The 17,356-nt window shown below is 44.7% G+C and overlaps 1 protein-coding gene across 4 annotated transcripts in view; it reads left to right on the forward strand.

Annotated features, from left to right (window-relative positions):
• The window catches only part of MTA1 (metastasis associated 1), a 611,607-nt gene extending 608,676 nt beyond the window's left edge, over positions 1–2,931 (forward strand). For 2 of the 4 annotated variants that reach the window (XM_073610308.1, XM_073610309.1), the window contains exon 20: positions 2,067–2,931. In XM_073610308.1, coding sequence (XP_073466409.1) covers positions 2,067–2,208 — 142 coding nt within the window. In that variant the 3' untranslated portion in view covers positions 2,209–2,931. The remainder of the gene's footprint in view (positions 1–2,066) is intronic. The other 2 variants (XM_073610310.1, XM_073610312.1) reach the window with 1 other exon arrangement.
• Positions 2,932–17,356: the final 14,425 nt, after the last annotated feature.

The following is a 17,356-nucleotide window of genomic DNA, read 5'->3' on the forward strand; positions in this document are numbered from 1 at the left end:
ATTCCTATTACAAGGCATGTAAACATCCACATATTGTGAGATCTGGGGTCAAAAGACCTCAGATCTCACATTTGCACTTAAATGCAAAAAAAAAATGTCCACTTATCTGAAATCAGACTGCCTGCCATTTAAGAAAATACCGGGGTTATGGCAGCTATCTGCTGCCAAACCCCGGTATTTAAAGTCAAAGTACCATCGTATAACGACGGCGGGTGGTCTGGAAGTGGTTAAAGGAGAAGTATAGCCAAAGCTTGTTTGGCTGTACTTCTCCTATGGATCACAGGAATGCAGTTTGTTTTGCACTCCCGTGACCCATTTTCCGCTCTCTGCTGACATCACCAATGTCAGTCGAGGCACCGCATCATCCCGAACAACGGAGTATTGATCCACCAGGTGCCTGGACTGACACCCATCTCAGCCTCTCAGCGAGCTGCTACGAGCCTAAGATGGCCGCTCCGCCCCCTCCTCAGCTTAGAGATCCAATGAGCGAGGAGGGAAAAGATCAGAGAGCTGTGACTGACAGTGAACAGCTCTCTGCTCACTGAGCTCTGAAAACCGAGCGATCAACATTGTTTGATCGCTCTGTTCTCAGTTCAAAGGCGCCAGGGGACAGATGCAGCATCGGACCCATGCTGCATCTACCTAGGTAAGTATGAATGTGCAAAAAAATATATTCCTTCTCTTTTAAGGAATCGGGAAGGAATGTTTTTCCTATTGGAACAAATTGGACCATGTTTTTTATAGGGGCTTTTTGCTTTCCTTTGAACCAGCTGCGGGTTTAGGGTTCTGAGAATTCTGATGTTTATTATACATATTTTTGCCTTTTAGGTCAACTTGGACATTTTTGAAAGGATAAGTTCACCTTTTTAAAAAAAATAATGCACATCTTTTTGCAGGTAAAAAAATATGCATTTATTTTTATTTTTTTACTTGGAGCCTGGAAAGAATTGCATCCGCGATTTGCTGACTTCTCAGTGTAGCTGTCTGCTCGTACCTCGTACGGGCAGACAGATACACACTGACAGTAAGAATGAATGAGCTACCAGAGTGCTCAACAGTGCCATGGTAATTAATTGAAACCACAAGCCGACAGCAACAAAGGCCAAATAAGCTGGAACTTGTAGTTCCCCATTCGCAGAGGACTGTGAATGAATGTTGTGGGTGGAGCACTGCATGGCCACGTTATTTTCAAACGGTGACAGCGGGCACCCAGAGAAGATGCACGCCTGCTGTCACTGGGGAGGGGGGGTGAGATCAGGAATGGCTGGATTGGTATGTCGTGATTGTATTTCCTCTTAAATGTTTCTTCTCCAGGGAGAATACCTTTCATTTTTGCAGTTGTTCCTCGTAACTGAGGTCCTGCTGTGCCCTTATTTGTTTTGTTGCCCTTCTCTGGACTCACTCCAGTTCAAAGACATCCTTCCTGAGGATTGGTGACCAAATATGGACAATATATTCAAGATGTGGCTGAACCAGTGTCTTGTAAACTCATAGAATTATAGTTATACTGTATCTCTCGAGAAAGCACCATTTTGAATAAAAAATAATAGTCTGCTGGCCTTGCTTGCTGCTGCATGATATTGCATGCTATTGCCGTGTCTGTCATTTATTAGGACCCTTTTCCATCCTCAATTCCCCCAGAAGTTCTCCCCTTAGAGATTAGCTTGCATGCATATGTTTAGCCTCCAATTGCATTTCTTTACACTTTTCAATTTTAAACCTCATCTGCTATATAGCTGCCCACCCCTCTATTTTAACTATGTCTGCTTGTAGTTGCTTAATCCTGTTGTGAAGTTATTGCCTTGCTTATCATTGTATCATCAGCAAATGCTGGGATTGAACTATTTATCTCAACCTCCATATAATTCATGAACAAGTTAAACTGAATTGGGACCAGGGCAGAGACCAGGGCAGAGACCTTGGTCACACCGTTCAAAACTCTAGACCTATTCTACATGTACCATTCAGGAGCTTTAAAACCATCTATAATAGGAAAGGCAGTTTTGTTGGGTGTAATAACTGGTGGAATATTAATATACATTTTTTCTTTTCTTTTTTTAACCCAGAAAAGTCCGAAAGATGCTCTCATCCTCTGAAACCAAGAGAGCTGCCCGCCGGCCTTACAGACATATAGTTATCTGTCAGTCTCAGGTGGGACTACCTATGCGTCACCCTGTCAATGATGAGCCAATTGTTATTGAGGACTAAGAGTCATCTGAAGAGATAATCTGCAAGAGTCTCCATAGAAGATTCTTCTCATGATGATACTTGACTTTGAAAGTGTTGAGTTCATTAAAACTTTTTGCAGCTGTTTGCATCTTTTAAAAGATTCCATGCTTTGTAAAAGCATCAAAATCTAAAGACTTGTTAATGCTTTGGTTAATTTTTGTTAACCCAGTCATTTCTTCATAAACATGTACAATGTTTTTGTTATTAGTACATTTTCTTTATTTTGGGATATTTTTGACTGGTGTTGGCTAACCACAAAGAAAATGTAACATGTTAAAAGGGACAGTTTTGACAGTTATGGTTTAGTGTTCGATTACATTGCAATTACAAATAAGATGCTAAAACTTTGTACACTTGAAAATGTATTATTGCTGATGCCTTTCTTTTTACAAGGTGTATTGATTTTTTGGAAGTGCCATTTAATGTTTTTTTTCCCATTTATAGACTGAATAAAAACAAATCTAACTTATGGAATATAATTTTGAGGAAAATGTCTGATAAAATATAATTGTGCTTCTTGTGTTATGGGATTAAAGTTTAGCATTAAAATGTTTCCATACATAATCGTTCATTTTGGAATACAAATAAATGCATTCACATAGAAACCATTATGCCAAGATTTTTTACAATAAACTGTTCATATTTTAGTTTATATTTAAAATAAATCTCTGGTTTCACCAACCACCCATTTATTCACCAGTATTTGGTCTGTTCTCTCCTTGTAACTCTCAGTGCCATTAAATCTTTTTTTTTTTTTTTTTTGCCAATTACATCTAAAACATTTTTCTATGTACACCTAATATTTAGATGTTTTTGGAACACTGTAAATAAACAATATGCATTAACAGGTACAGCAATGATCACCAAGCAGGCCAGGTATTATGAATATGATGAGTATTTCAGTGCTAGATGAATGAGGGCTCAGGCCAGATATCAAAAGCCCTGCGCTGCATTACTTGACATTACCGTTTCACATGTAAAAAATGATCTGATTTTGGCTACAAGTAAACAGGCTATGTCAACAGATACAGAATAGTGTGGCATGACTATGATGTCATATGCTACAGACTGTGTCAGGAGGATGTCATACTAATACTATCAGAGTAATGCCTTGCTACCAATATAATTGCCAATGTGGCATTAATCTGCCTCTGGAAAAATTACATCACATAGAGCAGGGGTGTCCAAACTACGGCCCTCCAGCTGTTGCGGAACTACACTTCCCATGAGGCATTGTAAAACTCTGACATTCACAGACATGACTAGGCATGATGTGAGTTGTAGTTCCTTAACAACTGGAGGGCCATAGTTTGGACACCACTGACATAGAGTGATGCCAGAATTTCATTGCCTGGGATGCCCTGGACACTCAAAGAACTACAGTATATTGCAGGTAGCATATATATAATGATAAAGAGCCCCCATTCTCTTGGAAAATATTCATCGACCCATCACTATTACTGTTTGCAGATAAGAGCTGTATGTCTCATCAACCCTTTGTTTAACAGTGTGTCAGGGCTGGGCCCAGCCCTTCCTTCTCTGAGCTGGCCGCTCAGCTGTCAGCTAATTGCCAGCTCCTATCTCCCCACAGTGACTCACCTGTTGATGATCCTGCTCATTGGTTCGGCCTACTTAAGCCATCCAGTCCAGATGATCTCTGCCTTTGCTTTGGTCGCATCTCTAGAGACGCTCTCCTGCGCTCCTGTTAAAGACTTGCTTGGCTGACATTCCTTCAGGCTCCCTGACATTTTGGCTTGTCTGACTATCCCTTCCGGTTCCTGAACTCTGGCTATGTTTTGACTACGTTTACTCTGTTTACCTTTTTTTTAATTATTATTAAACAAGTGTGATTTAACTGTACTTCTGTCTCAGTCTGATTCATGGTTTCTGACAGTAGGCGAAGGCCATGAATTCAGAAGATGCAGTCAATCCACTTGCTGGTAATATTTTTTCCAGAGTGGATGAGCAGGATCACTGCATGGATCAGTTTGCCATGGCGTTACAAATGCACGGCTCACCTGGAATCCCCCACTGTGGCTGCTCCAGTACAACCTGTGTTGCAGGCCACCCCTGCTGCTGCTCCAGTCTCTGTGCAGGCACCTGCCTCGGATATTACCTCTAGAAGAGGTATGTCTGGTTCCGCTCCACTTCCCCATCGATTTGGGGGCGATCCAGTCCAATGCAAAGGGTTTCTCAACCAAGTTGAGATATACTTTTAAATGCTGCCCCAGGCATTTCCCACGGACAGAAGCAAAGTAGGTTTCGCGATATCTTTGCTTTCTGAAAGAGCCTTGGCCTGGGCATACCCTCTGTGGGAGGCACAAAAACCTGTTTGTCTTTAGTTACCCTGAGTTTGTGGCTTCTTTTAAAAGGGTATTTGATGTTCCCACATGCTCCGCTTCTGCTGCCAAGTGCCTCATGTCCATCAAACAGAGTACGAGAACTGTTGCCGATTACACCATTGAATTCCATACTCTGGCAGAGGAACAATGAGGCCCTTATGGTTGCTTTTTCTCATGGTCTCTCGGTTACCATCAAGGATGAGATAGCAGCCCGAGATATACCCACTGAGCTGGAGAAGTTGATCACATTTGCCAACCTCATTGACTCCAGACTCAAAGAAAGACTCTATTTTTTAAGGGGCGCTTGCGGAAGCCTGCTGTACATTTGTCTCCGAGCTTTGCAGTCCCATCCTTGCCTCCCTCGCCTCCCATGCCTCCTGGTACCGAGTCGGTCAGTGAAGGTGAAGCCATGCACTTGGGTTTCACGCATCTCTCTGCCGATGAGAGAACCTTTAGGAGAAGAAAGAGATTGTGCCTTTATTGTGGCCAGGCAAGTCACTTTTTGAAGTCTTCTACCCGTCCAGGGAACGCCCGAACCTTGAGGTTCTGTCACGGACAGACCTTAGGTGGCGTTGTTTCGTCTCCAGTTATCCAGAAGGATAAGCCCCTGGTTTCGGTTACCCTTTCTTGGGCTGAATCGTCCATCAAGATACAGGCTGTAGTTGACTCTGGGGCTGCAGGCCTTTTCATTGATGCTGCCTTTGTATCGAAGTACTCGATTCCGCTGCAGCTGTCTGACACTCCACTTGCCATTGAGGCTCTTGATAGGAGACCTCTACAGCCTGCCCATGTGACTCATGAGACTGTTCCATTGTCCATGGCCGTAGGGGCTCTTCACCATAAGATAATCCAATTCCAAGTTATTTCCTCATCTAAGTTTCCACTGGTTATTGGTTATCCTTGGTTACAGAGGCACAACCCCTCTTTTTATTGGCTCTGTGCTGAGGTTCTCTCCTGGACACCACAATGCAGTAAGGCATGCTTCCAGAAGGTAGCCAAGGTCCTGTGCACCTCTTCGCTCTCCTCCCTGCCGGAGGAGTACCTCGATTTTAGTGATGTCCTTGACAAAGGTCAAGCCGGTAGTTTGCCTCCACACCGGTCGTATGATTGCGCAATTGATCTTCAACCTGGTGCCATACCCCCTCATGGCCAGGTTTACCCTTTGTCAGTCTTGGAGGATGAGGCCATGGAGGAGCATGTTGCAGACGCACTTTCTCAAGGTTGCATCCGCAAATCCTTGTCTTCTGCTGGTGCTGGTTTCTTCTTTGTGAGGAAGAAGAGTGGTGAACTGAGACCTTGTATTTATTATAGGGGTGTCAATCGATTCAAGATTAAGAATGCCTATCCGATTCCGTGGATTACGGAGATTCGCGAAGCTTGATTTGAGAGGGGCATACAATCTTGTGAGGATTAAGGAGGGCAACGAGTGGAAAACTGCGTTTAATACCAGAACAGGCCATTATGAGTACCTCATAATGCCTTTTGGCCTTTGTAACGCCCCAGAAGTTTTCCAGAAATGTATCAACGATGTCCTCTGAGATTTGTTGCAGTTATGTGTGGTGGTTTATCTTGATGATATCCTCATATTTTCCAAGTCCCTGGAGAGCCACCACACAGATGTCTGTTGGGTGCTTCAGAGACTAAGAGAGAACAATCGCTATTGTAAATTGGAGAAGTGCGAATTCCATCGTGAACAGGTTAAATTCCTGGGTTATGTCATTTCCACTGCTGGTTTTTCGATGGACCCCGAGAAACTTTCAGCAGTCCTACAGTGGCCCGACCCGTGGGTTTATGTCCTCTGCAGCATTTTCTTGGCTTTGCCAACTACTATCGAAAGTTTATTCGTAACCTCTCGTCTCTGGTCAAGCCCCTGACTGATATGACCAGAAAGGACGGTAACCCACAGAGTTGATCTCCGTAATTCATTAAGGCCTTTGAGAGTCTCAAGGCTGCCTTTGTTTCTGCTCCTGTGTTGGCACATCCTGATCCTACCTTACCTGTTATCCTTGAGGTTGATGCTTCTGAGACTGGAGTTGGAGCCCTTCTGTCTCAACGTCCTACCTCTGAGAGCACTATGCATCCTCATGGCTACTTTTCCAAGAAATTGTCACCTGCGGAGTGCAATTACAAGATTGGTGACAGAGAGCTGTTAGCGATCATTTTAGCCCTGAAAGAATGGAGACATCTCCTCGAAGGTACCACTGTGCCTGTTCTCATTCTTACTGACGATAAGAATCTCACATTCTTGTCTGAGGCTAAACGCCTCTCTCCCAGAAGGGCGCGATGGGCTCTTTTATTGTCAAGTTTCAATTACATTGTCTCATTTTTACCCGGTACTAAGAATGTAAGGGCTGATGCTTTGTCACCACAATTTTCCTCCACTTCCAAGATGGAGTCTGCTTCCTGCTCCTGTGATTCATCCTGATCGTATTCTGGCTACGGTTCGTACCAAGTCTCACTTCTCCTTTGAGGGACAAAATTCTTGCTGGTCAGGTCCATGCTCCTCCTGGGAAACCTTGTGACCACTGCTTTGTCCCAGAGAGTTTCCGTATAGCCGTGCTCCAGACTTACCATTCTCCCAAGGCTGCTGGCCACCCTGGGAAGAATCAACTCTTTTGGGCCATTTTCCAACAATTCTGGTGGCCTAGTCTACATGCTGATGAAAAACGCCTTCGTAGCTGCCTGTTCTGTGTGTGCTCAGAGTAAGACCTTCCAGTGGATCTCCTACAATCCATACCCAATGGAGAGAGGCCTTGGACCCACCTGTCTATGGAATTCATTGTGGAGTTACCCAACTCCCAGGGCAACACAGTTATCCGTATGATGGTTGACCGGTTCTCGGAAATGTCTCATTGTATTCCACTTAAGAAGTTGCCCACTTCTAAGGAACTGGCTTCCATTTTTACATGGGCTACCCAAGGTGATTGTCTCGGACAGGGGTAGTCAGTTTGTGTCCCCGTTCTGGCGAGCCTTTTGTGCACAGTTGGGAATTCAGCTTACTTTCTCCTCTGCGTATCACCCACAGTCTAATGGGGCCGCAGAACGAGCCAATCAGTCCTTGGAGCAATTCCTATGTTGCTATATTTCTGACCATCATAACAACTGGTCAGACCTCTTACCGTGAGCAGAGTTTGCTCACAGTAGTGCCTTGAATTCTGCTTCCCGATTGTCCCCGTTTATGGCAAACTATGGTTTCCAACATTTCATGTTGCCTGATTCTTTTGTTCCGCAGAGTATTCCTGCATTAGAGGAGCATCTCCTTGGTCTTCATTCCACTTGGGCACAAGCCCAGGAGGCTTTGCGACATGCTAATGATAGGTACAGACTCCATGCTGACCGCAGACACCTGGCTGCACCTTCCTACCAGGTTGGGGACAGGGTCTGGCTGTCATCTCGCAACCTCTGACTTCGTGTTCCTTCTCGGTTTATTGGGCCTTTCCGTATTCTTCACAGGATTAACTCAGTGGCTTACGCATTAGACCTTCCTTCTAATATGCTTATCTCAAATGTATTTCATGCCTCCCTATTAAAACCTTTGGTCTGCAACCGTTTTACCACCTCGGTGCCACATCCTCACCTTGTTCAGGTTGAGAACCATGAAGAGTATGAAGTACAGTCTGTTGTTGACTCCCGTAGGTTCCATGGGTGCATACAGTACCTGGTGCATTGGAAAGGGTACGGTCCGGAGGAACGCTCTTGGGTCTGATCCTTGGACCTACATGCCCCTGTCCTCCTCCGTGATTTCCATAGACGTTTTCCCCTCAAGCCTGGTGGTCCTCCGAGTGGGAGGGGTCATTGAGGAGGGGGTACTGTCAGGGCTGGGCCCAGCCCTTCCTTCTCTGAGCTGGCCACTCAGCTGTCGGCTAGTTGCGAGCTCCTATCTTTCCACAGTGACACACCTGTTGATGATCCTGCTCGTCGGTCCTGCCTACTTAAGCCGTACAGTCCAGATGGTCTCTGCATTTGCCTTGGTCACATCTCTAGAGACGCTTTCCTGTGTTCCTGTTAAAGACTTGCTTGGCTGACATTCCTTCTGGCTCCCTGGTGTTTTGGCTTGTCTGACTATCCGTTCCAGTTCCTGAACTCTGGCTATGTTTTGACTACGTTTACTCTATTTACGTTTTTTTTATTATTATTAAACAAGTGTGATTTAACTGTACTTCTGTCTCAGTCTGATTCATGGTTTCTGACACAGTGTAGCTTACCATGCCTTATTTGTCAGATTGCTTACTGTTACATCTGTCTCAGCTTGTAATTATCAGTAACGTTATAGTTATGCTTGAATTAATTCCTCACATGTTACATTATACATCATCTGTAGTGTTTTCAAAAAAACTTTACCTTTTATTATTAAAAGTAGTCCTTGACCTCCAAACATTAACTGTTCCTAGGTTGAAAGGATCAATATGGCAGAATTTTGTCATTGTTGTCCTTCTTGGTAGTAAGGAAGATGAGGGCACTGTCGGGATCACAGCATCAAATGGACATGCTGTGCTTGATAGGTAATGACTCCTAATTCTTTTACATTTTTTAAATAAAGTACACTTATTCCTTTGGGTATTTTTGTGGACAATAAAAGCACTTGTTAATTATATACATCACTGATGCACCTTTTTTCCCCTAATTTCATGTATATTTACACATTTGATACCGGGTACAATTGGCAAAGCGTAGTAATTAATATATTGTAAATCTCTATTCATGTTGGCCCTGTGGGTTGAATTTCTTTAGCACTATGTTGGATGGATTAGCTGCTGGTTATGATCTTTCATTGTACTAAGGATCGATCATCTTTTATAAACGTATCTCTCAACGGTGGTCTGTGCCAGTCAGGAAACATGCTTTACCTGCCATTGGACCACTTGTGAGGTGCAGAGCTGCACTCTCAAATCATACAATCCCTCAGTTGTCCACTCAAAAAAAAAGTATTCATTATATACATCAACCTGCATATTTAATTAAAAATACATAGAATAAAGCATATGTTACACTTAAACTACTGTATATAACAACACATATTGGCAGATCTCTGAATCTGTTCAGTAGTTCTATAAGTTCTTGTTGGGGGCAACCTTGTATTAAAGGAGAAGTACACCCAAAGCTTGTTTGCCTGTACTTCTCTTATGGATCACAGGAGTGCAGTTCTTTCTTCAATCCTGTGACCCGTTTTCAGCAGACAGCGGGCTGATGTCACAGAGCTGATCCAGGCTGGGGCAAGATTGTGACAATAAATTTTGACAATAAAGTTAACGAACAAAAAAAAAGATGAGCAGACTACTCTGTCTTTTTCTGCCATCACTTTTCTATGTTTCTATGGGATCTGCCCACGACCCTGAATCCGCATCTGTCTCAGCCTCTTAGCGAGCTAAGAGGCTGAGCCAGCTGTTCCCACCCCCTCCGCAGTCCAGCGCTCCAGTGAGCTCGGGGGAGAGGGGGGGAAGCGGCAGAGCAGACAGCTCTCTGCTCATGGAGCTCTGAGAACCAAGAGATTAGTGGTCTTTGATCGCTCAGTTCTCTGTCTTAGACCCGGTGGCGGACAGATTTAGGAACAGACGGATGCTGCATCTACCTACAGTCAGGTCCATAAATATTGGGACATTGACACAATTCTAATCTTTTTGGCTCTATACACAACCACAATGGATTTTGAAATGAAACGAACAAGATGTGCTTTAACTGCAGACTTTCAGCTTTAATTTGAGGGTATTTACATCCAAATCAGATGAACGGTGTAGGAACTACAACAGTTTGTATATGTGCCTCCCACTTTTTAAGGGACCAAAAGTAATGGGACAGATTAACAATCATCCATCAAACTTACACTTTTTAATACTTGGTTGCAGATCCTTTGCAGTCAATTACAGCCTGAAGTCTGGAACGCATAGACATCACCAGACGCTGGATTTCATCCCTGGTGATGCTCTGCCAGGCCTCTACTGCAACTGTCTACAGTTCCTGCTTGTTATTGGGGCATTTTCCCTTCAGTTTTGTCTTCAGCAAGTGAAATGCATGCTCAATCGGATTCAGGTCAGGTGATTGACTTGGCCATTGCATAACATTCCACTTCTTTCCCTTAAAAACTTTTTGGTTGCTTTCGCAGTATGTCCATCTGCACTGTGAAGCGCCGTCCAATGAGTTCTGAAGCATTTTGCTGAATATGAGCAGATAATATTGCCCGATAATATTGCCTGAAATACTTCAGAAATCATCCTGCTGCTTTTGTCAGCAGTCACATCATCAATAAATACAAGAGAACCTGTTCCATTGGCAGCCATACATGCCCACGCCATGATACTACCACCACCATGCTTCACTAATGAGGTGGTATGCTTTGGATCATGAGCAGTTCCTTTCCTTCTCCATACTCTTCTCTTCCCATCACTCTGGTACAAGTTGATCTTGGTCTCATCTGTCCATAGGATGTTGTTTCAGAACTGTGAAGGCCTTTTTAGATGTTGTTTGGCAAACTCTAATCTGGCCTTCCTGTTTTTGAGGCTCACCAATGGTTCACATCTTGTGGTGAACCCTCTGTATTCACTCTGGGAAGTCTTTTCTTGATTGTTGACTTTGACACACATACACCTATCTCCTGGAGAGTGTTCTTGATCTGGCCAACTGTTGTGAAGGGTGTTTTCTTCACCAGGGAAAGAATTCTTTGGTCATCCATCGCAGTTGTTTTCCGTGGTCTTCTGGGTTTTTTGGTGTTGTTAAGGATGTTCCAAACAGTTGCTGTGGCCACACCTAATGTTTTTGCTATCTCTCTAAAGGGTTTGTTTTGTTTTTTCAGCCTAATGATGGCTTGCTTCACTGATAGTGACAGCTCTTTGGATCTCATATTGAGAGTTGACAGCAACAGATTCCAAATGCAAATAGCACAATTGAAATTAACTCTGGAACTTTTATCTGCACCTTGTAAATGGGATAATGAGGGAATAACACACACCTGGCCATGGAACAGCTGAGCAGCCAATTGTCCCATTATTTTTGGTCCCTTAAAAAGTGGGAGGCACATATACAAACTGATGTAATTCCTACATCATTCACCTGAATTGGATGTAAATACCCTCAAATTAAACTCTGATAGTCTGCAGTTAAAGCACATCTTGTTTGTTTCATTTCAAATCCATTGTGGTGGTGTATAGAACCAAAACGATTAGAATTGTGTCAGTGTCCCAATATTTATGGACCTGACTGTAGGTAAGTATGATTTTTTTTTTTAAAAAACACTCAACTTTTAAAGCATTTTTATATATCCACAGCAGATATTGCACAGTCACTCATAGATAATCCTTTTGGAGAATACAGCATACACCGTCTGTCCATTCACATACACAGGGAAGCTTATAGACAGAGTTCAATCTTTTCTTTCTTCCTCCAAGTCTCAATGTCGATACTGAATCTCCGCAGCAACACAGGACTCACAACATACTCCTTCCATTGTGCTCTCCTGGATTAATGGACACCAATAATCCCTTGACCATAGGGTTATATCGCCACCTACAGGAGTAGGACACTAGACAGAAATCCTTTCTGAGGACTGGTGCCCAGAACTGGACAGCATACTCTAGGTGCGGCCGGACCAGAGTCTTGTAGAGCGGCAGAATTATCGTTTTATCCCCTTTTTAATGTATGCCAATATTCTGTTTGCTCTGTTAGCAGCAGCTTGGCATTTCATGCCATTGCTGAGCCTATCATCAACTAGGACCCCTAGGTCCTTTTCCATCCTAGATTCCCCCAGAGGTTGTCCCCCTAGTGTATCGATTGCATTCATATTTTTGCTACCCAAATGCATTATTTTTACATTTTTTCTACATTAAACCTCATTTGCCATGTAGTTAGCCACCCCATTATTTTATTCAGATCTTTTTGCAAGGTTTCCACCCTGCGGAGAAGTTATTGCCCTGCTTAGCTTAGTATCGTCCACAAATAGAGATTGCTCTGTTTACTCCATCCTCTAGGTCGTTTATGAACAAGTTCAATAGAATTGGTCCCAGCACTGGTTTGGCCATCGAGCGCACGCAGACCTTTAGCTAAGTTCTGGGTTGGCAGCGATTAAGCCCCATTCTGGACCGGTGCAGGCCAGTCTTGCAGGGACTCATAGGACCGGGCACTGGAGTTCATGTTACAGTGTCACCCTGGGCGATAGCCCCCCACTTCGGTGAAGAGGAGGTTCTGTCTTGTGAGAAAAAAACGCCCTGAGGCGATTCAGTTCGCATAGGTAGTGCTATACAAGTCACTCATTCATTCATTCATTCATTCAGCTGTGTGGGGCGCGGGTTCTCCCTGGGGTGGTCAGGCCTCTGGGTTCTCCTCCTCCCCTATATGCTTTGGCTTCTGTTACTGATCCCCCCTCCACCTTTCCCTTCCCCACTGCTTGAGGGCCTGGGGTGCCTGGTCTACTGTTTGTGTCCTGCATATGGCCTAAGGTGCATACTGGCTCCTACATGTTATCCTGGTGCTGTTTTGGCCCCCTGCTGGCTGGGTTTCAGCTCTGCCTTGTTCCAGGGTAGCATACATGGAGCGGCGGACGTGAAGCTGTATGTTTGCGTAGGTCCCTTGGGGAAGATGGTGTTTCCCGTGGCGCCATTCCCATGTGGCAAACAGCATCGGTGGCCATTTCATATAAGGCGGTGCTGAACCCGTTACTGGTTGTTCTCTATGGTGCCATCAACTGGCTGGGTCCGTTGTGGTATTTTCTTTTATCCCACATATTTTGCTAATTTGTCTACAACACTGGGAATGCCCAAAGCAGCTGTTTGTGGATGAGCTTGGTGGTCCATTTCCTTTGATAAGGCCCTTCTGAAGAAGTGGACCTCATCTCTGGTGGTAAATCCCACCATTGTAGCTTCAATACTGCATCTGTGATGCTAGTTGAGGAGTTTTCCTCCTTTAGGAATCCCGTGGTCAGCTTTGCGCCCAGTGTTGGCCAGGCCCTGGTGTAGCAGACGCTTATCAAAAAAGCTTAGCTCCTTCGGCAAGTTTTGAACACCAGGCATGGATCAGGTGTATGTGGACCTGGCATACCAGTTGGTCCAGGGCCTGAAGTACGGATGTGATGCATCCCTAGATGCTGCTCCGCTTCCTTTCAAGCCCCTCTTTCAGGCTCTCCATCTCAGCTGTGCTGCTTGGTGGGTGCTTTGGCTCAAATGCTGGCCTGATGAACAGACTTCTGAAGCGGCCATGCGAACCTGCCCTTCCAGGGGTTTGTCTGCTACATAGTTACATAGTTAGTCAGGTTGAAAAAAGACACAAGTCCATCCAGTTCCACCTGTCTTGGACAACATCATCCAGATCCTCCCAAGGTACCTTCCTCCCACAAGCCAAGAGTGAAAGGATTCATGTCGGAAGTCTGAGCCCTCCTTCACTGCTCACATGTGCCTTTTTCATTCCTCTTGCTCCTTAGACTAAAGTCCACCAAGCCCACAGCTCAGTCCACCTCAGTAGGAAAGTTTGCCTCACCCGTCTCCAGGGTAGGGGGGTCATCTTTGCTGGTCTTTAGACCCATGGGCATCCCCTGTCCCTGAACAGTAGGTCTGCAATCTGTCTGGCTTTGCAAAAGATGCAAATTGGTGAAATACTCTTTCAATTGCGCCTCGTGCAGGGCCTGCTTCACTAGGGAGTGATTGTCATAGTTCCAAAGCCGGTTCAAGGGTTTTACTCCAATTCATGACCCCTGAAAACATGATGGGATTTTCCTAATCCTGGACCTGAATACCCTAAATTGCTTCATGCTAGGTCAGAGGTTTAAGCTGGAATCTATGGTTGGTGGTGGCCCCTCTTCATCGAGGGTATTTACTAGCATCCATGGACGCCACGTTGCATTTCTGCACGTTCCCAGGTGTGAAGGACATCAGTGGTTCCTGCACATTGCGGTTGGGGACACGCATTATCTGCTCCCCTTTCAGACTGGCCTCTACTCCTCAGGTGTTTTCCAAGCCACTAGCTTCAGTCCTAGTATTGCTGTGACAAAGGGGGATTGATGTAACAAACTATTTGGATGACCTGCTCCTGCAGGCGGTCTCCTAGGTCACACTGTGGACGACGAGATCACAATGCACTCCCTGCGGGACTTTGAATAGTTTCCGAGCAGGCAAAAGGTTTCTCCTTTGGACAACCCCTGGCAGCTTCCTCCTGCGTTATTGCATGCAGGCTCCGGGTCTTATGGTGTCCACCTTCAAGGCGTAGTTTTCTTACAAGGGTCTGCAGAGGAAAATTATGTCTGGGCCAAATCTACAGCTTCTCTAGACAACCAGATTCATCTGAAATGGTCGACAAGGGCCTTCCTCTTATGGTTGTTGTGGTCCCCTGCCCTGCAAGCTGGGACATTTTCTCTTCCCCTCTACTGGACAGTCGTCATGTCGGAGGTCAGCATGTTCGGCTGGGTCCTGTGTTTGGGATCGGGATAAAGTTGTTGGACTCTGGGGGAGGCTCATCTATCCATCATTGCTCATTATTGTCCTGGGGCTGAGAGTGCTCAGCTGACTCTGGAGCGATGGATGCACCTCTCAGGGGGCTTCTGGTCAGGATCCAATTGAATGTTGCCACCGCAGTGGCCTGTGTCACCCACCTGGGTGGCTCATGAAGTGAGACAGCAGCGCTGGAGGCTCCCTGCTTATTACAGTGTGCGGAATGATAGGTTCTGCCCTTCTCCATTGTGCACTTTCCATCGTCGTGACTTGCCAGGTGGACTACCTCACTTATGAGATGGTTGATTGATCAGGGGAATGGGTTTCGTCAGATCTGCCTAGCTCGTGGAACCCCTGACATGGATCTTCTGGCATCCTGCCTCAACAAGAAGGTGCCATGGCAACGGATGCACCAGTGGTGTCATGGGACTGGTATTGTCCCATTTAACCACTTCAGCCCCGGAAATATTTACCCCCTTAATGACCAGACCATTTTTTGCGGTACGGCACTGCGTCACTTTAACTGACAATTGTGCGGTCATGCGACGTTGTACCCAAACAGAATTGATGTCCTTTTTTTCCCACAAATAGATCTTTCTTTTGGTGGTATTAGATCACCTCTGCAGTTTTTATTTTTTGCGCTATAAACAACAAAAGAGTGACAATTTTGAAAAATGTATTCATCAGTTTAGGCCAATATGTATTCTTCTACATATTTTTGGTTAAAAAAATCGCATTAACAGTATATGAATTTGCGCAAACCAAAGTTATAGCATCTACAAAATAGGGGATAGATTTATGCCATTTTTATTATTTTTTTTTTTTTACTAGTAACGGCAGTGATCACTGATTTTTAGCGGGGTCGCGGCAGACAGATCAGACACTTTTGACACTTTTTTGGGACCAATGATATTATTACAATGATCAGAGCTAAAAATATCTACTGATCACTGTATAAATGACACTGGCAGGGAAGGGGTTAACACTAGGGGCGATCAAGGAGTTAAGTGTGTCCTAGGGAGATGTTTCTAACTGTGGGGGGAGTGGACTGACTGGGAGTACAGAGAGATCACTGTTCCTGATCACTAGGAACAGACGATCTCATTGTACTCTCCTGTTGAACGGGGATCTGCTTTGTTTACATTGGCAGATCCCCATTCTGCCTCTCTGAGTAGCAATCGTGGGTGGTCAGCGGACATCACGGTCGCTGGACCCGTGCATCGGCTCCCCCACTGCAGCGTATGTCGTTTCACGCAATAGGGCCGCCCTGCCGCAGTATATATATATATATATATATATATATATATATATATATATATACCGTGGGCGGTCCTTAAGTGGTTAAGCCTTTCCTCCTTTCAGGCTGCTCCCTCGTCCGCTGCGTAGGCTCACATGTATAGGGGTTGAAGGGATTTTGGTTCCTCTTGTAGCTCCAGAGTGGTCGGTGGTGCGCCAACATGGTGTAGCTGGTTATAGACACTCCCTGGTGGTTGCCTCTTCGGGAGCCCTGTCTGTCCCGGGGTTGGTTTTGCCCCCCTGGCTGGGTTTTGCCCCTCTGGCCTTGATGGCATGGCTACTGAGCCAGCTATGAGGGATAAGGAATTGTCAGGGTTTGGCGTTCCCCAAAATGTTGGAAGCTCATAGGCCTAACTCTCAGAAAATATATCTTCACACCTGGAAGGTTTTTATTGCCAGGTGCAGGGGTTTCCGTCCACATCTCATCTCGGGTGTTGGCTTTTCTTCAACGAGGCATTGAACAAAAAACTTGCCTGGACAACCATTAGGGTCTACTTTCTGCAATTGATGTCCTTTTTAAGGGTCTCTTAGCCACATAGAAAAAAGAGAATAATGAACCCGCGCATAGGAATTAGAAGTCTATTGGTGAAAAGTTTATGGAACTGCTGCCGCCCGACAGACAATCACCATAAATGGGGACAGCTGAATTGGTTAATGTAATGGAAGGGTCTGGCGCTGTTCTTTTACCTAAATCTTGTATTCCTGTCTACACTAAATGTCTTTCATTCAAGGCAAGGCATATAAATGTGATTTCCTAAATATAAACCAAACCTGCACGTATCAAATATTGGTATCCTTAAAAAAATTTTTTTGCAATTGTGAACAAACTATATAATAAAAAAAAAAAACAGGCTATAAACACATAAATATAATAATCTTTTCAAATCCCATATCAGGTAATGTATATTCCGAATAACATAAAGGATGTGTGGGGGGGGGGGGGGGGGAAGGAAGGGGTGAGGGTGAAAAGGGGGGAAGGAAAGAGGTGTGGGAGATCTATTTAAATACTCCTAATAAAGTGCACACGTGCTAGCAAAGTTCAAAGAAAGTCCTTATTGTGTCAAATTCATTTAGATTCTTATT

The sequence above is a fragment of the Aquarana catesbeiana genome, linkage group LG13 (assembly GCF_042186555.1).
Source record: "Aquarana catesbeiana isolate 2022-GZ linkage group LG13, ASM4218655v1, whole genome shotgun sequence".
NCBI classification, from domain to species: domain Eukaryota; kingdom Metazoa; phylum Chordata; class Amphibia; order Anura; family Ranidae; genus Aquarana; species Aquarana catesbeiana.